Below are 27,062 nucleotides of genomic sequence, written 5' to 3'. Positions count from 1 at the left end.
TTTTATTGGCACGCATTTTTAAGGGCCTGCCCTTAAAAGCCTTGCTCCTTAAAATACCCTAACTTGCTGTCGAAATACTTTTGTAAGGGTGTTTGTTGAGCGTTCTTGGTACCAGCCCCCTAATTACTGGCGGTGGAGTGGTTTTATGCAGCGGTACCAGGAGCTTCATTATGTTGGTTTTGACCTTTTCTTTATTGGACAATAAAAAGGAATGTGCAGGGGAAAGAAAGACTGTATGGTGAGCGGAAAGGTAATGCACGTGGCCGAGCTGAGTGCATTTGTAATGAAGGATAAAAAGGGGTTTTAAGGGTAAGGCTGAGGGTTAATAATTCAAAAATACACTGTAAAATTTTATTGCAAAATCTGCTAAAATTTCTCAAATGCTATTAATACACTTGCACGTTTTGTGAGCGGAGCTTTTTGAATAGAGGACAGTGGGTGAAGCACGGGGCATGAGGCAGTGACGTTAGCCACCACTTTGGTCCAACCAAGCCCCCGGGGCAGAGCCGACAGCAGGGGCTGTGGGCAAGGCTGTTCCCCCCGTGCCCCGCCAGCCCCTTCCCCACCCTGCAGGTTTCTGTCCTGCCCTGATGCCTTTGGCATCACCGCACCAGCTGCTGCTGGAAGCTCAGCATCGTCTTCTGCAGCCCCATGGTTGCAAACTTTCTTACAGTGTTTGAAATGCTGACGTTTGTGAATAAATTACCAGCTCAAATTTAATCAACTGTGCTCATTGTTTCCTGTTGAGTGAATTAAAAAGCTTTCAGCTGCACATATAAATTGCAGTCTAAACTTGAGACTGATAAATGTTCCTTTTGAACTTTGGCACAATAGGGGAGACGATTAAACTTTTAACATTTTTAATCATATAATTTAGTTTAAATGTATTAGCAGAAAGAAAAGAAAGCAAAAGGTTTTTTTAAATATATTTTTTTAACAGGAGCTGATGTTAAGGATAGATAATTTAGTCCAACAGGCTTAGCTCTGATGTTACAACTCAGACCGAATCCCAGAAGTTGGGCTGAAATTGCCGACCTTCAGTGAAATTTGGAATTTCTGGTTCAAATGTTTCCATCCCTCAGCTGGTTCACTGCTTGGTGCAGAGTTCAGAAGCCACAGTCGCTGCCATACGCCACTGCCTCGTCACCCCCAGCACCAAGCAGCTGGCTCCCAGTCACGAGTCTGCGAGCACTTTAATCCCAGCTTCCAAATCCCAAACCAGAGCTTAACAGCAACAGCCTCGTCTGGTGGAAACCGACCCACGAGCTCTTGTTACAGGGCCCTGATGGTACTCATGTACCTGCCGGTTTTTGCCTCGCAAGACAAAATGTAAATGACAGTTCCCTGTCTCTATCTATTAAGGAATTAGAATTGTTTCCCTGATGAACCACTCAAAAAAAAAGAGAAATAATCAATCTGGAGCAATTTCATTAATACATACACTTTTTTTTTTTTTTTCAATAAAATGTAACTTGTCTGCTTGAAATCCAGTTATGCATTTTAACTCAAATCATGCTGGGATGAATAAGTCACATTCACCCTTGAAGTCTGACAGCATTACTAATATTTGCAATTTAAATACGGTAACTGCTTGCGGAGCATGAAATGAACATTACACAGCCAAACACAGCCCCAACTCCATGCTCCCCCTGCCTCACTTGTTAAAAAAAATACCTCTCTGATGAAGTGCTCGGGGTGCTTGTAAAGGCACAGGCACAGGATGCGCCGAGGAGATAAGGCGTGCTGTGATGAAGCGAGCAGAGCTCAGCGTGACCCTCACAAACCCTCCTCCTCCAGGCCAGGAATGGGGCAGAAGCCGTGGTCCTGCCCTAATCCCATTGCGATGCTCCTGCCCTAATCCCATTGCGATGCTCCTGCCCTAATCCCACCGTGCTGCTCCTGCCTGGCCCTGCCGTCAGGGACGTGCTGTACCAACCACTGCTCACCCAAGAGCAGTTTGCATGGAAAAGCACCTTCTACACCCGCATTAAAGCTAAACGAGCTTTCCATGATTATTGTTATTACCATAATTACCAAAGGAATTAGTGATGATAAACCGTCTAGTGTTAAAGCACTGGAGGCTAAGGAGCCAGCCAACACATTTAAAGGCTGTGTAGCGTTTTGTTATTTAAGAGCCATACAATATTTATCAGGATGGTAAACTCGAGGCAGCACAGGGCACTTTTCGGGGGAAACGCTCACAGGAGGCTGCTTGGAGCAGAGACTGTTAGCCAGGCATTGGGATGGGGGGCCCAGGGAGGTGGTGGAGTCCCTGTCCCTGGGGGTGTTAAGGAGAGGTTGGACGTGGTGCTTGGGGACATGGTTCAGAGGTGACATTGGTGGTAGGGGAATGGTTGGACCAGATGATCTAGGAGGTCTTTTCCTCCCTTAACGATGCTCTGATTTTTCTGATGCCAGGCACCAAATCAATGCCCAAAAGCAGCTGCGGAAAGGAGGATTTCTTTTCTTAGTCCTTGGACAAGTTCAGCTGTGGTTTAAGAGCTGCACGTAGCGGGGGCTAGCCGGACAGCACAGCGACCCCAGGGCTGCCAGAGGGGTCTCCTGGGGACAGCAGCTGCCTCTTGCCTGTCCCAACCCCTTGCTGCTCCTCTGCAGCCGTTCACAGGTGCCCACCGTGCTCGTTACCATTTTTCTCCTCCAATTGCGTATTTTAGCATTTTACTTCTGAAGGCTGGGAGAAAAGCTGCCTGCCACGTTCCAGTTCCCAACACAGGATTGCACTGTTTGTTACCACGCTTTTAAAAGCCTCTGCAGCTCCCCAGCCGTGGTGAGCAGCCCCGAGCCTTGCTGCGTTCCCATGGGTGCCGCTGCGGTGCCGGAGCCACACGAGGCGAGCAGCCAGCGCGGGCAGCGGCGGGGTGGCCGCGTGTGGGACCAAAGGACATAAATGATGCCTTTGTTCACAGGACTGAAAATCAATGCGTGGAGGAGGAAAAAAGGCCAAGTGCATTAGCTTGGCAGGCCGAGCCGGCTCCCAGCCTGCCGCTGACTGATAGCAGGTACGCAGCTTTAATTTCCTCCTCGGCTGGCTGCTGCGCCGCAAATCCCCCGCGCGGCACGGCACCGGCCGGCTGTCAGCTGCTGCACAGCACCAAGGCGTGTTTGTACCCACTGCTCCCAAACACGTCACGGGGCTGGTGGCATTACTGCCCTGCTGCTGCTCCAGCCGAACGAGGGGCGCAGCTTTCCTCCGTGTGCTCACCTGCTTAATTAACCGTGGTCTCGGCACGGCCAGCACCCAGCACCCCGCATTTAGGGGGCTCTGTGCCAAGGTTCGTCGCTGGACCCGGGTGCTGCTCAGGGTCCCGCAGGCCTCTGCCACCCTTCCTCCTCCTCTTCTTCCTCCTGCACCTGCTGCAGCCAGCCTGCCTCCCCCTCTCCACAGCTGCTTGCTGTCTTTTCCTTCTCAAAGCCACTTAAAGGGGATTTTAATTGTCAGTCCTGAAGACGCAGGACAGCATTCCCAGGGAGCGGAGAAAACCTTTGAATTCAATGGGGTGAAAGTTGCTTGTTGCAGCCTTTGTGGGGCTTATTCTACAAACTGGGAGGGAAGAGGCAGAGGACTGCAGGAGAAAAGCAAGAAACAGGCTGTGAGTGTGAGCAGCTCCTCTGATTTGGGGGGTTTACCAGCAGCCTGGTGCCGCGCACGGGCATCATTGGCTCACCCAGCAGGGAGGAGCAGCTCTCGCACCCCGCGGCTCTCCCCTCCAGGCAGCAGTCTTAAACTGCCAGCCTTTATCATTTTGACAACAATATACGTAATTACAGCTCTTGACACACCAAATAGGAAGAACACCCCAGACGCTGAAAGGGAAAATCAGCCACGTGTTTGCAAGCCGAGCGTGCTCTCACGGATACGTTTTGGAGTTACAAACTGCTGCAAGCCAGAAGCGAGGGGGGCAACGCCGCTGAGCTGCAGCCGGGGGCTCCCCAAGCAGAGCTCTCCCCCTGCAAGGGGTAGGGCAGCAATCCATGACCCTGCTGCTCGGGATCCCCAGCTGCAGCTCCACGGGGTGCTGGCACACACACGGGTCCCTGGGGGCAAGGGACATGGGGACGGGGGTGCCGGCCGCTCGTCCCCACCACGGCTGCACCGTGAGCCTCGCTGCTGCCTCGCCATCGATCGCGCTGCCAACAGCCATGCCAATAACTTTAATTGTTGATAAATGGCAGACATAAAAGCGAGCTATTGTGCTTCTAAAAGAAATTTAATTAAGGGTGAACATAAGGGATTTATCACTTGACAGCTTAGCTGTTCACAGCGGCTGCACATCCAGCCGTCCATCTCCTGCCCCACGGCTGCTCCCAGCCCTGGGAAGGGGGCAGACATGGGGGCCACCGGCCCCACCACCACCTCCATGAGGGCCCCAGATACGCACAGAAATGATTTTTTGTGTCTTTGCTAAGCTTTTAATTACAGACAGCCTTTTCTCGGGGATGGACAGTTATGTCTGATTATTTTTCTTAATGCATCTGTTGCATAACCAGGGTTTCCCTCTGCACAGAAACATTTTCTTCACTAATTATTAGATTTCCGCATCCAAAGAGCAAATTAAGGGACATGAATATGCAAATCTGGTGCTTCTAAACAGATACAACCGGAGCTACGTGATGAGGAGATCAAAGATACACTGACATTTGACTCCCAACTCTTTGCTTTTTTTTTTTTTTTTTTTACTTCCTCTAATTTGTTTTGTTTTTTTCTGCATCAGAGAGAGGTAAAAATAAACCTGTAAAACATCTGTAAGAAGTTTAGAAATCTATTAAAACTATAGCCACAAGATATAATAATATATAATTGAGTTACAAAAACAAAATCCCAGCTCATCTGTGGGAGTGTTTCAAACTTTGTCCTTTTGGATGCATCCTCCTGTTGCCATGGAAACAGGGCAGGCTGTGGGTTTTCAGCATTTCCAACCCTTTTTAGGGAGCTGTGCACGCTGAGAGCTGCGTCTCTGCTTCTCCTTGCATTCCTCCACTCAGACCATGGCTTTGGGGCAGCAACAGGAACCGGCTGGGTACCAGTGCTGAGCCACTCCCGTGTTTTCCCAAAGTGACCCGGGATAAGCACACCTGCGTTAGCATCCTTTTAAGACAATGTCTTAAAGCTATTTTTTTCCACTTGTCCGTATGTTGAGGATCTCTAATGATATCCTGAATAACTCGTTCCAAATAATGATCTGATGTGGGTTGCCAACAGCTGGTAAATTCCCTTCCTAGGAGCACATAAAAGGGAAAGGAAAAACTTGTCTGTAGGAGTAGCAAAGCAATTTGTAAAGGCGCTGTTTGATGTAGAAGTCCCTGAACTATAACTACAGCTAAAGTACAGCCTACATTTAAGTTTTTACAGGATTAAGTTTTCTTCCATTAGTTTCTACAGCTTCTGCAGAACCAAAAACCCCTCCAGCTGCCTCAGCTCCTGTCCCGAGCACCCCGAGGTGCGCCCGCTGCTGTCCTGAGGTAGGGAGGGACGGAGCCACCACCATGCAGCCGATGGTTTCCTATCACCTGGAATAGAGCCTTGCTCAAAAAACTCAGTAATTGCTTCAAAAACAGAAAATTACTCCTTGATTAATCTATTTCAAAATTTTCCCGGAAGATTGTTTGGGCTTGGGGTTTCCAACCGGTGCATTTTCCTGGTGGGAAGGGCTCCGTTACCAGCAGTGAGCTTGGAAGGCAATGGGAATTTTTTGCTTTTCAAAGTCACCACCCAAGCTGTCAGTCAACACTGCCATTTGATAAAAGCCTCTAAACTCCCACAGAAGTGCTGTTCCCCTCCCCCTTTTAATATTTGCCCCATTTCAACCAAACCAGCCACCTCCAAGCACACAAGACATCCCCAACCCACTCGCACCTACCAGCCCTGCTGCTGCAGTGCCCTTCGCCTGCCTAACACCAGCTACGGACAGGGAGAGCAGCGACACGAGCACGTCTGCCATGGGGAGATGATTTAGCACAGCGGACAGCTTGGGAATGTACTGGATGGCAGAAACTGCACGGCATCACAGATGGCTTCAATTTAGGGCTGTAACTTCACCAAACAAGCCATTTCCACAATTTAAGCCCTTCCAATTTCACTCCTGGGAATCCTGTGGAATAGCAAGAAAAGTAAATTAAAAGAGCTGCCTGCTTTGCTCCCTGAATGGCGCTTGTTTTGCAAATGAGCCCTCCACAGTCCACGCAGGGTCAGCCTTACAGTGAAAAGGATCCTGTGTTGGGGGGTGTGGGCTAGCTCAGAACCCAAAATAACGAGGAAGATCTAATGTGACAGACTCCAGGGAGAATATTTAGGCTTCCAGACCAATTTTGTTAGAAATAAAGTAGGTCAGCAGTGGCTTCTTCCCACATATCACTGCTGGCACACACGCCCTCTGTCTGGCAGGCGGCAGGAATAGCCCAGGCTCCCTCAATGGGGCTCCCAGTGGTGTACTGGGAGCACTGGGGGTACCCACATGGAGGGGGGTCAGCAGCACCCACATTGCTCTGAGCTGGAGAGCAGGAGTGCTTCAAGCTGGGGTGCCTGGGCTTTGAGCCTTGGCACTGCCCGGGCAGGGTGCTGAGCACACGGCAGCATTCATCAGAGCAATTAAACACAAGGACCTCCAGAGGGCAAAGAAAATGAGGCAGCGTTGTAAAGGGGAGAAGGGGGAGAAAAAGAGGAAGAACGCCAAATTCCGCACATCAGGAAAAGAGGAATGTATTTAACAAATATTCCATTAACTGCCAGCAGGATTATATTTTTCTTAGCACGCAAAAAATGCTAAGGGAGCTTCAAAGGGAGCTTCATGGCAGCTTGGCTGCTCCACTCCCATCTGTGCGGAGCCACATTCAAATTAACAGCTAAGCAAAAATAGTCCCCACCCCAATTAACTCTCCCAGCTCCCTTCCTAAGCCTTCCATTTCTTCTTTTGCTGTTGTTTTGGGGTTGGTTTGGTTTTCCTCCATCCAGCTGGAGGCTTTGAACCCCTCTGCAGCCGCCTGATGTGGGAGCAGGCAGGGGAGGGGAGGGACCCATCCTCACAGCGGTGTTATTGCAGAACATTGTCTCGTTGTAAGCACACGAAAAAAAAATACCTTCTTGGCATCCCGGCCTGGATGAAAATTAGGTCAGTGCTACTGGGACAGGCATCATCACAATTACCATGAGCAATTAGAATCGGTATCTTCTCTTAACAAGATGACTCAAAAACAAGCATCAGAAGTGAAATGAGTCTGCAATTGCCAGCTACACATTAATTGATCTGGAGAAGCAAAGGTGGGCACCATTGCGCACATCACCCTCAGCTGTTTAGAACAGAAGATCAAGCAAAGCAGTGACGGACCAAGCACCGCTATTCAGGGAGTTCCCAAATACCACATTTTCCCCCCAGGGGACACTGAAATCCAGCTACAGGCACAAAACCTACCTGGGGAACAACCACTCTGAGGATCTCTTCTCCTGTTTTTTTTCCCCCAATCTGCATTTCGGGTCAGAGCTGGGGCACTTTGGAGAGCTCCTCACCCTGCTCTAGGTGAGGCGTTCTGGCACACGCACCCAGAACCCTGCTGGGGGGGCTCTGTCCCTACCTCTCCACACCACAATCGATTCAGCAGCTGCTCACTGAAGCTGGAGCTTAAAAGCACTAAAGAAAAAAAAAAAAAAAAAAAAGGCAGAAATTTACAAAGCCTCTTTTTATCTAAATTATGTGGCACTTTAGAAGATTAAATATTCTACAAAAGCCTGAAGCCCCCAAGTTATCAGTCTCAAGGAAAAAAATATGAGCTCACCAAAGCTGTGCTGTAGATGTTTTCAGAGTATCGGATGTAATGGATTTCATCATTCTCTTCTACAGATTGAAATAAAACAGTCTTTTCATGCTGAAAGAGAACCAATATTTCATGGAAAATGGTTATTTGTGAAATTATCAAGCAAACCAGCAGAAAACCTCTGGACAAGATTACCCAAGCCTGCAACACTTCTGCGTGTGTTCGGAGTTAATGCTGCTGAGCGCTCGCGGGATCCAGACCCGCTGCCGGCGTTAGCACAGCCTGGGCCCCCTCGCACCCGAGCTCCTGCCAGCAGACACGTGGCCCTGAGTTCCTTTTCACTTTCTTACATTGATTTTTTTATCACGGCACATCTCTCACGGAGTTAATCCTGACTTACACGGCTGTAAACAAGTTCGGAGGCTGGCAGATTATCAGCCCCAGCCTCTCGCAGCTGGAGCGCCAACAAGCTGCCTCCCCAGCGGATCTTCCTGCAGCTGCGGGCGGTTTGATGTGAACAGAGGGAGCACGGGAAGATTCCAGAGCTCTTCTACAAGGATGAAGTGCAGGTGATTTTGCAGCTCGCAGACCCTGGGGACTTACGGGGCTTGGCTATGGCCGTGCCCCCCGCTGCCCGCTCCTTTCCCACAAGGGCGCACACATGGAGGCAGCCAGGAGCCGATCCTTCTCCCGTTCCTTTCCCTGACTGCTGGTGTGGTGACAGCTCTCCTGCAGGCCACTGCTGCTCCCCAGCCTCCCGCTGCTCTTCACGCACCACTGCAAGTCAGCACGGGGCTGCCAACTACTGCTGAAGGGCAAAATTGGGGGCACAAAGGGATTGCGCAGAGCGAGCGTGGAGATGGGGAAACTGAGGGCTTGCTGCGCTCATCCCCGAGGAAGCCACAACCTTGGAAAAGGAGCAAGGAGAAGAGCAAGGGTGCTGCTGTGCACAGAAGGATGAGGACATGGGCAGGAGCCAAGGTGCCAAGGGTGGACAGCAGGAGCCACAGAGGATTTCCCTGCACACACAGCATCCCACCGAGAGGCGAGCACCCACGGGGCTGCTCCAAGCCCCAGTGCACCCAGCCCCATGCTACAGGTGCCTTCCCAGTTGCCAGCTCTCATTAGTAATGTAGTGAGAATAGAGCTGCATGTCTCTCTGTATCTAATTGCAGTAGGGAGAAGTCATTGCTGCTCTGGAACAACTATTTGTGCTGTCCCCACATTGCTTTCAGGGCCCCTCGCCTGCCCGTGACAGGCGGAGCACTTAGCGAACACCCAGGCAAGGCAGTGACACAGCTGATGCTTATTTGGATAAAGCAACGTGCTGCTAGCCTAAAGGTGACCACATGCCAATCCATCTTCTTCACTTGATGGAATTAAATGCACAAAGCCCTGTGTATTACACAGAGATCAATAAAACCACGGTGCCAAGAAGAAATACGTTACCATTTGCCACACACAAAACAGACTCCATCCGAGTAAACCTTCAGACCCTTAGCTTCTAGTATCATTTGAGCCTGTCAGGTTTTAATCTTCACAGATAATGACAAATCCCCCAACAAAGTATCTATCAGTCACCACCAGCAGCCCCGACACATCAGGCTTAGAGTTAATGGCACAAGCCAGGTCCCTGCTGGCATCGGGGGCTCTGTGCTGCTGCACCCCGCATCCCCACAGGACACCTCCACCCTGGGGGCCACCAGGGTGCAGCCAAACCCTGCTGCCCCTCTCTGACCTTCACTGTGAGTGCAGAGCCTGGTGTGCCCACAACCTGGCAGGGATGCTAATTTGGGCTTTTATAAGCCCTGCTCTGCTCCGCCCAGCCGGCTGCAAACAGCCACCTTAATGAGCTACAGCCATCCACCTGCTGCTGCTGCACATCAAGGTGCTTTTATCCCATCCATAATCCTCGGTAAATATTTAGAAGCAGGGGGGGAACTTACAAGAAACTCCAGGGAGCTCCCTGCCAGAAGGAGCTGCTGGCTGGCGTGGCCATCCAAGGCTCTGAATGCACTTGGCTGTTTCTTTGCCCGTGATCTGTGCCAGCCCAGCCTCTGCTAATAAGTAATTAGGAGATAATTAACATTTGTAGCATACAGTGGGAAACATCTGGGCCTGATAATGTATGAGGTAACTTCGAAGGTGATTAATGGGGTCTGGAGAAAGGAGAGCAGTGGGCGGCCCAGCAGAGCACCTTGCTGGAGGGGACAGGCGGGGACAGCCCAGGGGATGCTCCGGCCGGTGGCCGTGGTGATGCCACCTCTCCAAAATCACCAGTGGGAGCACGGGGCCATCCTCTCGGGAAGAGCATTTCCCAGCTGGGAGCTGGTGCTCAGGAGCCATCCAGACTCAGAGGAAAAACAGAGGGCACTTCGCAGAGCTAGAATTTATTTCAGATGGCTCCTACTTAATTAAGTATTTCATTTGCATAACCTTACACAGTTAGTCACTTCTGTCATAATGAAATTCAGCCATGTGCAAACAGTTAGAAAAAATAACATACATAACTCAAACTTATGTTTGTTGTAAAAATGGTTTTACACGATGCGGTTAAATAGGCCTGACGTATAGCCCAGAACCGTCTTTCCTCCCCCTTTAAATAGAGAAATAAATCTCCACATCGATTTTTAAGGAAATTATTTCAAATTTTCTGGGCTTCATTGGTTTCTCTTTGGCAAAATTCTGTTTCTATCTGATTTCCCCACCGCAAAGATCTGAAGTGAAGGGTGAACTATGGGGCTTCCAACAATAACTTACAAATTTATTTCCTTGTAAATTATGAAAAGGCCAAGCCAACGGCATGTCAAGGGGTCCTTAAGGCCTAATGTAACCTTATTAAACCCTTCTCTTGGACTTAAAGGTTACCTGTGTTCAATCTCAGCCTCTTCTGCCTTTTAAGCAGCAGCATACGTGTTGAATAATGAAGAGAAGAACCCAAAAATGCACACGCGCATATATGTATTTTTAGAGCAGCTTTGACCTTCTGCAGCTTGCCTCTTCCCCCAATGTGACACCACGAGGAATATCCTCGGTGACACCGTTCAGGTGCTTGAAAGGGGCCGCGAGCAGGCACTGTGGGTCCGCCTGGGCTCTGCCTGTCCAGGCTGCGCGCGGGTACTTCTCGTGGCTCGAGAGGAGTGATTTAAAATGTCTATAAATACCCAGGCAGGTAAATGCATTAACCTTATCTTGATTCTGGAGTGTAATTACATAAAGTCTGGCTCCCAAGTAAATTAGTACATTAATAACTATTTTGTTCCTGTAATTACTATCATCTCTTAGATCTTACAGCTATTTGCTGGCTCGGGCGCGTGCACTCGCAAGGGCGCTGCTGCTGCCACAACACGGCACCGCGTGCCATGCTCCAGGGGCACGGCGGGGGCCACGTGGCTTCACTCAATGCACAGACACCCAGGAAACCCATTTTCAGTCCGTGAAGATGATTCATAGCTTAAATAAAGGCACTACATATGATTAAACCTGATTCTCCTGGGGAGAAAGTCCCCACCTGGAGATAAGCCCTCCTGCCTGCAGAGCCCCTTGGAGCCGGCACGGATGGGCTCGGACTTGTGGGAATAACTTAACTGAAAGCCTGCTCCAGACATATGTGTACAAAGGAAATAAAAAGCGAGTGATATACTGGTGCCTGGTGATACATTGAAATAACGGGCACCGGCAATGACAAGGAAACATATAGCCAGGAGAGGAGACGCAATTTTTCACAAGGTGCAGACACCGGGAACAAGGAGAGGTCCCGGGAACCCATCCAAAGCTGACCGGGGAGCGAGCTGCATTCATCACGCACGGACACAGCTCCTGGCACGGCCACAGACATGGGCTGAGCAGAGCAGAGGTGGCCCTGGGGACAAGCGGTGACCTGGGGGACGCACACGAGGAGCAGCAGGGCTGGGTGCGGAGCCAAGGGGTGCCCCCAGCCCCTCGGGACCACCCCGGGACCGTTCCCTCCATCGGCTGGGAGGAAGCATTGAGGAAGCAGCACCCGCTTTGATCTCCATGGAAACCCGAGCCCGAGCTGCAGGGAAAGCTTTAATTTGAAGTGCTTATTTGGCTGAGACCCTGGGAATAATCAACAGGAGATTAGACGCATTAAGAACCAGCAGGGGTGGGATGTTTCTCAGAAAATGGGTGCCAAAAGAGTATCTGATACGATTAGGCTTAAAAACCTGCCACTGAAAGGCGCTGCGCGGAGCAGGGCGAGCCAGTCGCAGCAAATGATTTATTTTATTAATTTAGCCCCTCTTTTCTGTAGGCAAATTATCCATGAAGAGCCTTTGATTTTCCTGAATTTGTTCGTTAATACGAAGCGAGCGGGCAGACGGCACACGCGGGCACAGTTCAGCACGGCTGCCCACTGGGGCCGGCCAAACCAAACCCCACCGCTGCCTCCAAGCTGCAGGGGTCCCATGCCCAGCACCCTGCGGAGACCCCTGGCCTCTGGCCCTGCAGCCAGCAAAACCCCTGACAACAGCTCTTCTCAATAAATAGGTCTCAGGTTTTGGGGCAAACTTTTCCTCCACGGTCCCTGTGCAGCCAACTTGCATGGCTTTACCAGTGCCCGGAGCCTCCCCAGCCCATGAGATGGAGGTGTTATCATTTTTCTTCTTGAGTTTCTCCTTTCCCCAGGTTAAATATTTCCCGTTTGCCAGGATCAGAGTTCTGCCTTGGCTCAGATGCCGCAGCATTGGGGACACGGGTGCCACCGCATCCACAAAGCCCCTCGGGGCGGGGGGCTCTGCCTGGACTCCCCGCCCTGCAGAAGAGCTGTCAGCAAATAATCCTCGGGATTGCTTATCCCACGGCAGCAGATGTAAATTTTAGCCTCTGTCCCAAAGGGAGTATAAAGCAGCAATAAAGGCGGAGGACTGCTTTTATGATCAATTCTGCTTTACAGCCTTCCTTCAGCAAAGCAAGTTTAACAGTAGGGCACGGCTGTTACGGAGAGCCTGGATGACATTGTTTCAGATGGGAAAAGGTGACTCACTGGAGATGCGAAGAGATTTCCAGCCATAAAAGAGAGGCTGTGATGCTCACCGCTGCGGCGAGGCGTGGGAGCTGCTGCTGCCCCCGGTGCCTCTGGAGACGGCGCCTGCCTTGGACTGCGCACGGTGCCCAGCTGGAGCTGTGGGGGCAAGAAACGGGGCTGGGAGCTGCCCCAAACCCAGCTCCTCCTGCACCTGCCCTGCCATGCACACGGCAGCGAGGGATGGGGACATCCTTCCTAGGGATGCAGCACCAGGACCCATCATCCCGAGGCCGGGGGAATGGGGCAGAGATGCTCTCGGAGCAGGATTCCTCCCGGCTGGCAGCGCTTCAAGTCCTGCCAGCAGCCACTCGGGCTGTTTGCACAGAGCTGTGCTTTTCAGTAAAACTGCAGGTCTAGGCTTTCTACGGAAGGGAAACACCTTGCTTTGTAGAGAAAATAAAAAGCCTGAGAGTACAAAATACTCCGTGACATATGGAAATGCACAGTAAAAATAGCTGAGACCTGGCATAGTCTTCTGGCATCTTCCCTCCCCATTTCCCATTCTATTTGTATTTTGGAGATAAACAGAAGGCCGCAGCCTCCAAGGCTTTTATTCCAGGACTTTTCATTTAATTTAATTATTGAAGTATTTTTCCCCCAAGATAAGATCTGTGTGACATTTTATAAGCCATACCTTCTGGCACAGTCCACTCTCCTCATGCATCCACCACCAGCTGAATATATTTACAAAAGCTAATGAATAGGTCTTATTGCAGGAGGAAAAAAATAACATCCCCGGGATAAGACTTAAAAGATAAACTTGTACATTTTCACTTGAACATCTAACGAGTGAGCAGGAGGGGTAATAAGCCAGAGGAAAGGTGCAAATCAAGTATTAATCTGGGATCCAAAGGAAAACGAAACCATCAGAACCGCGGATGCGTGCCAGACGTGCCCGCTGCACAATCCTGCTCTCTGGGGGAGTGCTGGCACCCTCCGGGATAACACCCGGGGAAGGGTGCAAGGCAGCACAGATGGAAGCTCCTGCTGCCTCCCCATTGCTAATCCTTTATTCCCACTGGCTGGTGGCAATTCTTGTGGATGGACTGGGTGAGAGCAGCTCGCCCCGCTGCCGGGAGAGCAGTCCCTGGGCACACAGCAAGGCACCAACGCTCCTCAGTGCTTGAGAGTAAGTGGACAAGACAGATTGAAGGCCATTTAGAACCAGAGAGCTCAAGCAATTTGCTTAAGGTCATTTGAGAAGCCAGTGGCAGAGCTGAGAAATTCATCAGAGCTTCCCTGCAGGCCATCCTTGTTGCTTTATCATAAAACCCAGGGCTTACCTTTAAAACTTTAGGGGTATCTTCTAAAGCCGTGTAAATTCTGGATGCTGTCGGCCTTCACTAGCAGGGACTCCGCTTCCCACCTCTGCACAATGAGGTGGCAGGTAAATGAACACAGAGCATCGGTTCTTCATCAAGTGTCACGAGGGGACGGAGAGAAGGGAAATGATTTAAAAGCAGCCATCAGCCTGTAAATACTACCAATTCCTCACGATGCAGCTGTGAATAATTATTAAAATTAATCTGCATTTGTATGTTGTTCTGCCTACCAAGACGTGTGCCACGTGCACGGGGCAAGCCCAGGACCTCGCCGCCTGGCCCGGCACAACACGGGGGCAGCCCCAGCCAGTGCACAGGGCTGGGAACAGAGACCCCAGACCCTCTGGAAGGGAGATGTGACATCTCACCTCACACAACAAAGCCAAAACCAGGCAGAATGAGATGCGTTTCTGTGCTGCTGACAGCTCGGGGCAGCAGACCGAGGGCTGTCCCCACCCGGGGACCACATCCACACCTCGGCACCACAACACTTCATACTGGAGCTAACTGGAGGCTTCCCACAGCCCTGCTGAACAGGACGTGGTCAGGGAGCAAGGACGTGCCTGGAAAAAGCTGTACTCCAATTCATCTAGGATGGATGGGTTGGAGTACCACGGCAGGCAGTTCTGGGGCTTTCCATCTCTGCTGCCAGTCCTCCTTTCTCCTGGAGATGCTAATAAAATGCGTTTCCTACAGCCATTGTTTCATTTATAGAACCTTCAGCCTGGTTTTGATTGAGTGCACTTAATATAGTTGCTCTTGTTGTATAAAGGATTTTGAGCCCGGTATTTGACAGCCTTGATCTTAAAGAAATCCATTAAGAGTAGTTTTATCTCCAGGTTTTGTAACCATTAAATCAGTTTTTTATCAAGTTGCTGTTATGCTTTCAGGAAGATGTGTGGGAGAAATGGGGAATAAACCTTCCCAATTCAGATGTTGGGACTGCTTCCCCATATTTGAGTTAAATGTTAATAACCAAAAAGGGATTTTTCTCTGCAGAAGAACATTTTACACCTCACTTTAGAGAAGTAGAGGGCACAAACTTCTAGGCAGCAAGAGTGAATCGCAATTGACCTAATAAATATTCCGGAGCTGCTTCCCCCGAGAGCTCAGCTTCTGCTCGCTTCGCCCTGCAGGTGCCCCGCAGGGAAACCCAGTTCCCTTCAGGTCTGCAACCATCCTGGCACGGCCCTTTTTGGATTAAATCTTTTTTCTTTTCGGGAGCTTAGCTGCGGCTCTCCGTGCAGGGAAGTGAATCGGGACACAACTGATGTCGCTTCCCCCTTTGCCTGCTCCCTTGCTGAGCACCCCGACTCGGAGCTGGAAGCAGTGCTGACCGTGCCCATCGCGCTCTGTCACTGCAGGAATAATTTGGTTGTCTTTAAGCTAATATATAATTACTGCCAGCAAATATTTCTTCTCCAGGAAGCCCAAGGACTCCCTGGAGTAAACCTGCATAGTTTTCCAGAAACCGTCTCTCTAACAAGGGGAGAAGCATTCGAAGTTTTCTCGGCGAAGGCTGCCAATGCTGCGAGGCTCCGCTGGCTCGGTGCCGGCATGGCTCGGGGGGAGCAGAAGCACGGCAGGGCTGGAGGCCAGCGGTCCTACAGATCACAGGGAAGCTTTGAGATAATCTTTGTGAACAGCAGCCAGAGGCTCCCAGGAGCTTTCCTCACTTTCTCGCGTGCTTCACCTCTCTGAGGTCTGAGCGGGGCCGGGCGCTGTGTGGGTGCTGCACCCCGCGGCCACCCCAGCTGCCCGGCGCCCCCAGTGCCAGGGGAGCTGATTTATTGCCTGCCTGCCAAAGACAAAACCGAATAAATTCGTCTCAGGTGAATTAAAGCATTTCACTTGGATTTTGACCTTTTAAAGAAAATGAATAATGCATTTGAAAATAAAAACTCATTTCAGACTTGAAAATCACAACACTTCCAGATGGAAATGCCAGGGCAACACATTATAACACCTAATTTCTCTGATTCCTGATGTGGAAAATCTGTTCAGAGCAGCACCTTTCCTTTGGCAGGGCGGGCGGAGGGGCCCGGCCGGGCCCTAGCTGCAGCAGCCCCAGGGATGCTCCTCGAGGGGCACCTGGGCTCTGGAGCTCTGCGGCTGTGCAACTGCCATGGCATCCCAAATTTTGAGATTTGCTCTTGCAGATTTCTTTCCAAGTCTTAAAGTTCTTGCACTATTCCCTTAAATACCGAAGCCAGCAGCTCCCCACCTGCTGATTTCCAGAGACAGCTTCTGCCATCCACTGTGCTGTGGCAGGAGCATCGCTCCCACAGAAGAGACACCAAGGGCTGCGGGTGCATGCACCGAGCTGCTCGGACAGCCCAGACTTCTCTGCATCCCTCTTCCAGCCCCGCCAGGCTTCTCGGGGCATTGGCAGGGGTTTATGGAGCTGGTGAAGTGGCGTTTCTGCACATTGTGCCATCAGCTCGCCGGTCAGCCCAGGGCTTTGGCAGCCCTGCCGGCTGCGCTCAGCACCCGGAGCAGAGACCGTATCGCAATAAATTCATCACGTCACTGTCCCTCCATGTGTCATCGATTAATTGATAATGAAATTATGTCTCGGGATGTCATCGCCTGCAGTGCTCCGTGAAGCGCACTGCGCAGCAGCCGGTGACACCACAACAGCACCCGAAACGACGCAGGTGCCGCTGCGCTTTGTGCCACCCCCCTCTGCCCCCACACGGAGCACCCCAACAAGAACCCGGCCACGAATTTGGCAAACGCACCTCCCTGCCAGGCAGAGGAAGGCTCCCCCGTGCCCTCCCCACCTGCCTGGCACACAGGACCCAGGGACCCCCCCGGCCGCCCCCACGCTTCCCGCGGCTGCAGGCGACGTGAGCGGCTGCCCTACACACGGCGAGAGCTCGTTAGCAGACTGGAGGACGTTTGCTTGATGTTGCAGTGCCGTTTTCAAACAAGTCTATCATCTTTCAATTTGGCAGAGGAGCTAAATACCCATTTTAACTAATAAAGATACCCAGTAATGTCTTATTACAACACTGGCAAGCTCCCAGCAAATATTACGGTGATCTTTTGTTCAATTAGGGTTTTCTCAAGCAGTCTCCATTTCAGCCCCATAAAGGGGAAAAAAATGCATTTTTTTAAAAAGTTTGGGCTGGAGCAGAACCACCCCGGAGCCGGGGGTCTCGCTACCTGTTTCCAGCCTGATGGGTGCTCAGATGCCCCCCACCACCCACCCGCCCCATCCGCAGCCCCCCGCTGCAGGCGGCGCTCAGCCTCTGCCCAGCCTCCTCCTCCTGCGGGATATCTGCAGGGAACAGGTCCATCATTTCCTGCAGGGCCCTTCTTCATGCAAATATCACCTGTAACACTCCTGGGAAGGTGCTAAAAGCTTTCTCATGGGAAGTTTCTGCTCAGCTTTGGTTTTTAATGGTATATCTGATTTTTTCCCTTTTTTTCCCCAAAACCAAGCGTGCAGCTCCCGCTGTTTCAAGCCCTGCACTCTCCTTTCCCCACTGCAGCCTGGCAAGCAGCTCAGCACCTCTCAGAGCCTGCAGGGTGACCCAGCAGGGGACAGAGATGGGCTGAGTAAAAGGGCGATTAGGTGTCCTTATGGTCAAAGGATCTTAGAACTTGGCGTGATGTGTAGCGCCGAGGGAATTAATATTATGGGATGGCTGCCTGACACAGTCTGCCCTACGTGTGCTCCTCCAGTAATTAAGGATTTTTTGGAAGTGATGCACTTAATGACTTGGGAGCTTTTGGACAAGGTAATTAGCAGCAGGGCTGGACGCTTGAAAGCTGCATGGGGGAATCTGGTGCCGCAGCCTCAGCTCCCCAGATTGGAGGCCAGTGGGGAGAGGGCTCCAGCTGGCTCACGGTTTTTTGAGCAATTTCTTGACTTTCATAACTTCCACCCCAACGGCTTGAAACTTAATTTAAACCTATTGATCGGAGACAGCAGAGCCCCTCACCCAGCCAAACCACACCGTTACCTCACAGGAGCAGTCGTGGTGCCGAGCACAGGGCACGCCGGAGCTGATTCTCTCCTCACTCCAGAGCAGGAGCAATTTCACTAAAACCCTCTGCGCTGGGCTGGAGGGTGAAAACGGGGCCAGGAAATGCCAGGAGACTTTCTTGGTGAGCTGGGCTGGGAGCGAGCAGCCCAGCACCCTGGGGTCGCCCGCACCCACCTGAGGCCGAGAGCAGCTCCCTGGGGCAGCTTGATTGGAGAGCCCAGATGCCTTCAGCTGCCTTGGCAGAGAAATGCTGTTTTTATCTTCTAACCTGATGGGAGGTAATCACACTGCTCCTGGCTCCTTATCTTAAAAGCCAGAGCTCCTTGGTGCTTTTCCTGCCAACACCCAGAGCGTTCCCTGCTTGCACCTGAGCAGCACGAGCCTGGCACAGCCGGGCATGGGCTGCGCATCCACACTCCGGAGGACGTGGGGAGGGAAATTCCTCCGCTGCACTTGAGAGAGGCAATGCAAGGTCACTGCCTCGCTGCTAGTCCACACAGTGATTAATTACAGCTCACAGGAGCGAGATTTTTATTTTTAACACGGTGTGGGTGGCATAGGCCAGGGAGAGGTGCCCAGTGGAACACCCAATGCTACCAGCATGGGAACGAGCGCATCCCCAGCACCAGGAGCCAGCTGGGTGCCAGCAGAGATTTTTCTTGCTGATGTGCCAGAGGCCGACATTTTGGGTTCCAAAGATAGTCCCTGATGGATTATTTGCTCTGGGTGATAAGTAAAGTTCAAGCATCTCAGCAGCGCGGTGCAGCTAAGTCCCATCTAGGTAAGCAAGTGAATTTTGATGAGTTTTCCATCAAACTTTCTCAGGACTGGCAAGCTGCCTGCAAAAGATGAGGGAAGGGGATTGCTGTGTAGGATTGTCCTCTTTATTCTGCCTTTTATTGGACTTGGGATAGTTCCTTCTTTCCTGTACTTTTTTCCAGATCTTGGTGGCCACAAGAAATGCAGAGAGGCAGAAACAGGAGCCGCATGTAAATAATTAACAGCGCCTTTCCACACTTGGAGAGATGTTCCTGATGAAAAAAAAAAAAAAATGGAATTAGATCTAAACGTGACGTTGCCTGCATACAATCATCCGAATGGGATTTCTGGCAGCCCCGCTCCTACGCCACAGAGACATTTGAAGGGTTTGGGCTGCCACGAGCTGCTGTTGATGCATCACCAGGACGTCACCGCAGCGCTGCTGCCACCCCATCCTGAGAAGCGGCCTCGCAGCAAGAAGAAACCTCACACCAGCGGCTGTCCCTGCAAGCTCTCTTCTCCCATTGAAGCCGCTCTCTTCCCTGTGTTTCCCAGACATTTCAGTATTTTATGGGAAGGGTTTGCCCAGCGCCTTCCTGTCCTGTGCTGGATGCTTCAGTGTCTTCGAAGCACCCGGCCAGGGCACAGCCACACAGGGAGAGCATAAGCAGAATCAAAATGAGACACGCGAAGCCTTCAAAGGCTGGATTAAGCACCTGGCAGAGATTCAGAGAGTTCCTTCTTTCACCTCTAGTCAATTCGGCACCCTTTGCGTGACCCCTATAAAATTAGCTCAATTAAAGAGCCGCTCCGGAGCCTCCAATTTACATTCCTCAAGAAGCGTCAGCGCTGTGCGAGGACTGCCTGCAACAAAGCGCCGAGGGAGCAGCAGGAAGAGGCAGCGCTTTACAAGGTTCCTCTGAGCATCTGTCCCCTGCACGGCACGCGGAGAGGCCTCGCACAGCCTCAGCCCATTAATATTTTGATTCACCAGCGCGATCGCTCATCACCGGTCCCACCACACACCCTGAGTGGGAGCAGGGAGGGCAGCAGCCTGCTGAGCCAAGCGTGCCATGAGACCCATTTAATAGATGCTGCAGTGCCAAAACGCCAAGGCATGGGTTCACGAGGTCCTTTTCTGGAGATGCTCCTCACCCGAATGAGCCTGCCCAGGTCCCAGCAGCCGAGACAAAGGCGGCGATGCTCGGGTCCCCCACCGGGCTCCTGCGTGCCCTGGAGAGGGCACAGAGGTCACAGGAGTGAGGACCAAGGAAACATTTCCCAATTGTTCCTTCCCTGCGTGTCTCAGTGATGAGATGCGAGCCGAGATTTTTAGGGTGAATTAATTATGTCATTACTGAAATCCAATTTTCTCCCTGACATGAATGAAATAGGAAGAGAATAACAAGTTGCATGTTAAGCACACGGTGATATGAGTTTATTGTCATTAACGGGGACAACTTCATTAGCAAGCACGAACAAAAGCAGCACAATCCTTCCTCCCCTGCCATTGCCCCAGAGAGCACAGGCGCCCGCAGCGGGTGCTGAGCACTCCCCCTGCTCCTCCTGCAGCCTCGGCCGAGGCTCTCAGCCTCCTCAGGGCCCGAGGGAAGGCACCAGCCCTGGGACTGCCCCACTTTGGTGCCCTGAAATGAAACCTGCCAGGCAGTTGGGCCCAGGTTTAAGTTCAGAGAAAGTGCATTGCTTAATTAAAGCCGATGTAGTGAGAGCAAACTGATAGGCAGCAGCAGGGCACATTAAAGTCCTGCAAAGATTTATGATACTTCACTTGCCCTAAGAAACACATCCTGGGCTGGGAAGGGGAGCTTGGTTTTCATCTGCATCCCCTCAGTGGATGTGCAGGGCAGCAGGAAACCCCAAAGCTTTGCGAGGCATCCTGGATCTGGGCTGGGAAAAAAGAAAAAAAGCTGAGGGCTTCCATCTCCTCGCTATTACGGGGATGCTCTGACAGTGCCAAATTACCTCCAGACAACCCAAAGCCTCTACAGTTACTGCAGGGAAGCAGTCAGGGTGAGGGAACCACCGCCGCACGTACTGACTTGCACCACAGCACCCCACCAGGGGGGCACCATGCCTGGGGTCACCGCCTGCCCCTCTCGGCCCCTTCCCTTTCCTTCCTGCCCCTCTTCTCCCCCGCGTGCACCCCGTTACTTCCCCAGGGGGCACAGACCCTCGCTTTGCGGGGCAGAGCTGGAACCACGCCGGCCCCGCTGCTTCCCCCGCTCACCTTTAAGCCGTGCTGCTAAAGATAGAAAGGAGTGTAAATAATTCAATAATCTCATTACCGCTCCGTCAGCTGCACCAAAGCCATCAGCATTAATCCAGGCTGGACGGGAGGCAGCGCGGGCCAGGCTCGTCACCGCGGGCACGCCGCTCTGCGCAGCGGCTCCCGACGCACCCGCCTGCCCTTAACGAGGGATGACTTTTTTGCTCTGTGGGCAAGTGGCTTCCTTAAACAGTGCTGCAAGTCAGAGAGACGGCTACCAGCGTGCTGCCCGGCCTCTGGGAAAACACCCTGCTCGGATTAATACCTGCTTGGGATAAATTAGCACCCTGGCTAAAAGGCTGCGTAAAAGCAGCGAGATGCGGCGTGCCCAGCAGCACATGAGCTGGATGGACAGACAGACAGACGGATGGACGGACAGACAGACAGACAGCCCTACCCACACCTCTGGTCCTAACGCTGCCCCTGGAATCTTAATGACATCTGCCAGCCAGAGCCGCAGAGCGCAGCGCCCGCTCGCAGTCCATCACTGTGCGACTGCTGAGCCGCCAGTTCAGCTCAAATCCCTGCGTCGGCACTCGCCTTCCTCCCAGCAAATAATTCACTCGCCGCTATAAAGGCGCGCTGCTTAATGCACCTACGGAGCTTCCCTGTCTGCAGCAGCCAAGGATAAAGCACCGACTCATTCATAATCCTTAAGAAATATTATTATATGAAAGCGTAATGAAAATTATTCACCTAATCTACTTTAATAACCCAACTTAGGGGCCTCTCTGTACTGTAGACAGTGTAATAATGTTTAAAATATTAGCTGTCATTTCCGATCAGTCCTAGGGAGGCAGAGTAACTCAGCACATGACTTAATTGGGGCTACCAATTCATCAGCCTCGTGCCCCGTAAGGACGGCCACACGGCTCCCACGTGCACATAAATCTCTCCGGGTCAGCGGGCACCCGTGAGGCTCCTGCCAGCCACCAGCAGCCAGGACACGAAGGGAGGATGTTGGTAGCTGGCCATGAACAGCTGGTGACAATGCAACAGGCAAAGCCTTCATCAAACAGGGATTTAAGCTGCAACGTGAGCCTGCCCTGCAGCAAACACATGCTTATCCAGAATTTGCAGACGGGGCAGGTGTTCCAGATACTGAAAAACCTCCCAGATAACTGCCGGGAAAGTAAATAGCAAAATACTGTATCACTGATCCTTCGCTAGAAATCACAAGATACCCAAAAATGAACTCAAAAGCCAGTCAGCTATCCTGCAGGGTTTTTGTTTGGGATTTCACAGGCTGTCTTCCACGGCTGTGCTGGAACACAAGCGGGTCCCAGCCCAGGCCCCCGTACCTCTCCAGTCTCATGCTCGAGCACCTCCTGCTCCCAGCAGCATGATCTAACTGAAGTATTCAACAACCACGTCACATCTGGCTGAGGAAATTTATTTCTGCAAAAAGAGCAAGGTACTAAGATGTTTATGGTGGAAGATCACAGGGCAGCAGCCTGGAGGCCCCAGCCACCCCCACTTGAGACCTCTCCCTTCTCCCTTGCTCATCTGCCTTTGTTCTCGCCTCTTTTTTCTTCCACAGAGTGACTATAATGAATCTTCTCAGTAAAACTTGCTGTGGATTTCCAATAGTTATATGTCAAGGCCAAACACAAGTCAGTGCTGTAAAAAGGGGCCAATAAATTAAAATCCTGCCAGACTCACAATCAGCAGGATGCGTTTCAGCCATTTCCTTCTAATCCATTAACGAAAATGGAGTGATCAGAAAATTAGGTAGTGCTGGATGTTTTCTGAGTACTAATGACTATGACTTAACAGAAATAAATGCAGTATAAACTAGTGAGGAATAGTGGGAGCTTTTAAGTACCTAGCAAACAAGATTAAAACATATTGGGAGAGAGCCATCATTCCTCAGCCCGAGCTGTGCCGGCGCTTGTGTTATTTTCCCCATAATTGCCAGGACTCACACGCCTGGGTACAGCGTGCTCCTGCAGCAGGGAGCCCTCGGCTGCCCCTCAGCCCCTCTCACCCCGCTGCTGAAGGCTCAAGCCCTGACCCAGGCGTGCTGCAGGGGCTGGCACCAGCACTGTGGGGGCAGCGGGGGGCAGGCAGGGGACCCTGAGCCCTCCCCAAGGTGCAGCCAGCGGTGCAAGGCGAGCCCGGTGCTCGCATCAGGGACTGGACAGGGACTGGAAGGGTTCTGACCTCCAGCAGAAGGAAATCCCACAACGCTGTCAGGTCTGTGCAGCAAGTTTAATCAATCTAGAACAAGTAAAAAGTATTTAAAACTCTAGAAAATTGTTTGTACAAAGTTCAGTGCACAGTAAAAAAATATTTTAAAAATATTCCGCACTCAAATATGCAAACTTTAAGTTAAAAAAAAGTATCAAACACCTGAAATATATAATGCTTAACGAAAATAAAGACATTCTTCTGCATTTGTGTGACACGCAGTAGCAAAAACATTCATCCCCCCCTTTTGAGGAGGGCAGCCAGGACTACCACCAGTGCTCACCATAAGGCAAGTGAGACCTCACGGCTCACCAGTGGGGAGGTGAGAACCAGGGAGTGTGGGCTCACCGAGGAGTCCAGCACGTGGCCCATTTACGTAGTAAACATAGTCAGGGAGGATCCCGAACTGGAGGAGGCACAGATGAGACGGATCTGTGCGACGGATGCCATAGAAGTTGCTGCAGTAGCGCCCTGCCCGGCCTCACTGGTACACAACCTTCACACAGAAGGTTTCCTCGTTCTTGTCCTCGTGGTCGTTGATGTGGATCAGGATCTCCTCCTCACCTGTGCTCTGGCTCGGGGCAAACCGCAAGCCGATGGTGTACACCTCCCCGCCAGCAACCTGCAGGACAGCACGGGGGAGAAGGGAGGGCAGCCTGAGCGCTGCCTCCTCCATGTGCCCGTCCCCACCACGTCAGCAGAACCACACAAACACACCACGCAGCCAGCCCCAGCCTTTGGAGCTCACCCAAGCAGACCCCTTCCCCTTCTGCAGAGCTGTGCCCCTTCCTCTGCCTCCTCCACCAGCGAGCCCTGCGGCTGCCCCGGCACAGGAGGGGACTTTTTCCAGGGGTTTCACAGGAGGGGACGCAGCAGGTGGGTACCTCGAAGGAGTCCTCCTTGAACTGCAGCAGGTCGGGGCGGCTGGTGCCCAGGAAGTACAGCCTCCGCGTGGGGTAGGGGTTGGTGTAGGTGATGCGCTTGTTGGAGCCCTTCCCACCGCCCGCGGGGAGCGTTATCTCAAACGCCTGCAGGAGCAGAGAACAGGACACACAGAGGGGTCAGCACCACGAGCCACAACAGAAGATCCAAGGAGGATCTCAGGAGCAGAACACAAAGAATCACTTTTCCTGATTTCGGTTCTTGGAGCACAAAACAAAGCAGGACGTAGGCGTGGGGTCCTGGACCACTTTACCAGGCCCCCACAGGAGCTGCCCAGCACCCAGGCTGGGCTGCTTTGTTCATGGGGGGGTGGAGCTGGTGCTGCCCAGCCTAGGTGGGCACAGCGGGGCCACATCCAGCATCGCCCTGCTCCAAGGACATCTGCAGCAGCACCCGGACAGAGCTGACAACACGGGGACCCTGGTGGGGACACACTGCCCTGTGTCCTCGTCCTCTCCCCTTCTCCACGTAACATTTGATCTCCACCATCAGGAAGAAATGGAACAAGCTCCGAGTGAAAGCATCCTCTTCCAGTTGCAGTTTGCATCACCACATGTGCCGAAATAATTACGAGACAGAGTGACAAAGGGCCAGGGGAGCAGCTGCAACTGGCCAACTAATTCTCCAACTAATTAATTTATTTCCACAGGGATAGCCATAGTGTTAATACTGATAACATGACAGAGCACAGGGAGAGGGGCTGGCACTCATCAGGGGCAGCACAGCATCAGTTTAAATGCTGATCTTAACTTCCCCCAGTACAGAGTGTTCCAGGAAAACATTTTTTAAATGAACACATTAACTAGGAAATCTAATTTTCTATCTTTGAGCAAAGTCCTAAGCCAGCACAGTGCTAATAGAAAGCAGCATGCTGTAACTTTAATTTCACAACTGGGTATACTTCAGAGTTGACATTCCTCAGCATGGAATTACCTTCAAAACAGTCTGACAGATATTTTATGATGGTCTTCAGTGAGATTATTCAAGCACTGGAGGGCTAAATGTGTGCTCCAGTGCCTTAGTGAAATGGGGAGATAGAAATAGTAACAGGAAGAATGGGTAGAGTTCACACAGAAAAGGAAATCCTCATCAGTCACTCCTCTGGCTCTACCAGAGGTCAGTGCTTCTTGCCTGGGTTCAGAAATACCACGTTCTTGCAATTCTGGCAGGTAAAGACAAGTGCTCCAGAGTTACTCTGCAATACTGCTTTAGGAGTAACTCAGAAGACAGTTAATCTCTAATCTGTCAGTAATTCTTAAAAAAAATTGGCTTTATGATCCTTGCCCATGACAGATCAAAATAATGGAAGTGTCTGCAAGAAGACCAAGCACTCATCCAGAGATCAATAACAGCACAGGAGTGCTTCCCAGCACCTGGCATACGCCCTTTCTTACACAAGGAGGAAGGAACAGAGGCCAGGCTGACAAGTACCAAAAAAATAGGTGTAAATAAAGTAATAAATTGCAGACAGCCCCAGATGACTGGCAGGATGGAGACCTCCAGTCCAGCTGGGCTCACTGCAGTAGTTGTTGTACCTTGGAAATGAGAGGCTGCCTGCAGGAGACGCAGACCAGCCAGGAGGACACCAGCTGGTGGTACTCCACGTCCACCAGGTTGAGGTAGATGAACCTGCTGCCAGCCCTCCGAGGCCTCACACCGACATACAGGTCCAGGACGCCGTTCGGGGGCAGAACAAACACTCCTTCGGGATCCACCTGCACAAAACAAACACCAGCAGCAGCAGAACTCAGTGGCCAAGCATCTGTTTGGGCTGGCAGCAGCCCTCTGTCACTCACAAGAGGAATGATCAGAAGGTCCCACCAGCACCTCAGACCTCAGGTTCAGAATGCTCTGTGCCATAAAAAATAAAATAGAGGATGCCCTAGATGAGAGGAGACGGCATCAGGGCTGCTTTGCTCACAGCTATCTCCAGCATCCTTGGAAACCCCCTGGCTGAGAGGTAGCAGAGGAATAAATTAAGACAAACTTGGATGCAGATCATCACAGGAACATTTCAGAAAAACAGGCTGTCATCCCTTGGCAAGCAACAACTGGGAACAGATCTGCACCTCCCTAACATCCAGTTGGGAATACAAATTAGATCTGATTACACTTTTAAAAAGCGCACCTCTGACACAAATGTTTAATCCCACCTACACTAATAAACTGGGACTGGCTGCGTTACAGTCTCTGTGCCAACACCAACCTGCACTTCTCTCGTTCAGATGGGTGTTAAGTGTTTGTTCCAGCAGCTGGACCTTCTCTCACCCTCACGGCTTGCTTTGGGATGGTGCTGCAGGACCAAACGTGCTGCTGTCAGCATGGCCAGCGGGCAGTGCCAGCACGACACGGGGCACAGGCAGTCCCCGACCTTGGGGATTGTTTTTCCTGCATGTTGTGTACCAGGACGTTTCTGATGCATTCCTCCCTTTGAAAGGGAGGAAGTGAAAGCCTGCCAAGGGTCCTGGGGTTATACTCATCCTTTTATAACCAGTCTTTGTAAAAATCCTACCACTGCTTAAACTTTTCTGCGAGAGCAAACTGCCTGGCTTGCTCAGAGGGAAGGACAGGCTGTGCTCGTTGCTGGAGCTTCCTGCCTGAGACAGCAAAAAGACTGACATATTAAAGCAAGTGACACTTTTTAGGCTAGTAGCAGATTTCTAAATCATGAAAGAAGAAAAGAAATGCTTATGGTGAATCAACTCCTTCCCAGCTCTACAGGGTCATTCCTTTTTTCAGACTTCAGGAGTCGA

General features: G+C 51.5%; 1 protein-coding gene and 1 long non-coding RNA gene across 13 annotated transcripts in view; both read right to left on the bottom strand.

The window, feature by feature from the left end:
* Window positions 1-4,190: 4,190 nt before the first annotated feature.
* LOC137843443 (uncharacterized) lies at window positions 4,191-9,838 on the bottom strand. 8 transcript variants are annotated; one of them, XR_011089525.1, is made up of 6 exons: window positions 9,714-9,827; window positions 8,168-9,012; window positions 7,789-7,878; window positions 7,428-7,643; window positions 5,880-6,110; window positions 4,191-5,237 (listed from the first exon to the last, which is right to left on the bottom strand). It is a non-coding gene; the product is annotated as an uncharacterized lncRNA (long non-coding RNA). The 8 variants fall into 8 exon arrangements; XR_011089522.1 differs by lacking the exon at window positions 7,428-7,643 and having other exon boundaries at window positions 8,118-9,012; window positions 9,714-9,826; XR_011089518.1 differs by lacking the exon at window positions 7,428-7,643 and having other exon boundaries at window positions 9,714-9,825.
* A 13,531-nt stretch (window positions 9,839-23,369) lies between these two features.
* Window positions 23,370-27,062, bottom strand: part of NPHP4 (nephrocystin 4) — a 31,019-nt gene continuing 27,326 nt past the window's right edge. For all 5 annotated transcript variants that reach the window (XM_068658693.1, XM_068658692.1, XM_068658695.1 and 2 more), the window contains 3 exons: window positions 25,845-26,024; window positions 24,252-24,395; window positions 23,370-23,989 (listed from right to left, as the gene is read on the bottom strand). In XM_068658693.1, the coding sequence (XP_068514794.1) occupies window positions 23,849-23,989; window positions 24,252-24,395; window positions 25,845-26,024 (465 nt within the window). In that variant the 3' untranslated portion in view covers window positions 23,370-23,848. The remainder of the gene's footprint in view (window positions 23,990-24,251; window positions 24,396-25,844; window positions 26,025-27,062) is intronic.

The sequence above is a fragment of the Anas acuta genome, chromosome 22, assembly GCF_963932015.1.
Source record: "Anas acuta chromosome 22, bAnaAcu1.1, whole genome shotgun sequence".
NCBI classification, from domain to species: Eukaryota; Metazoa; Chordata; class Aves; order Anseriformes; family Anatidae; genus Anas; species Anas acuta.
Note: the sequence above shows the minus strand (reverse complement) of the source record. Positions and strands in the feature narration are given on the sequence as shown.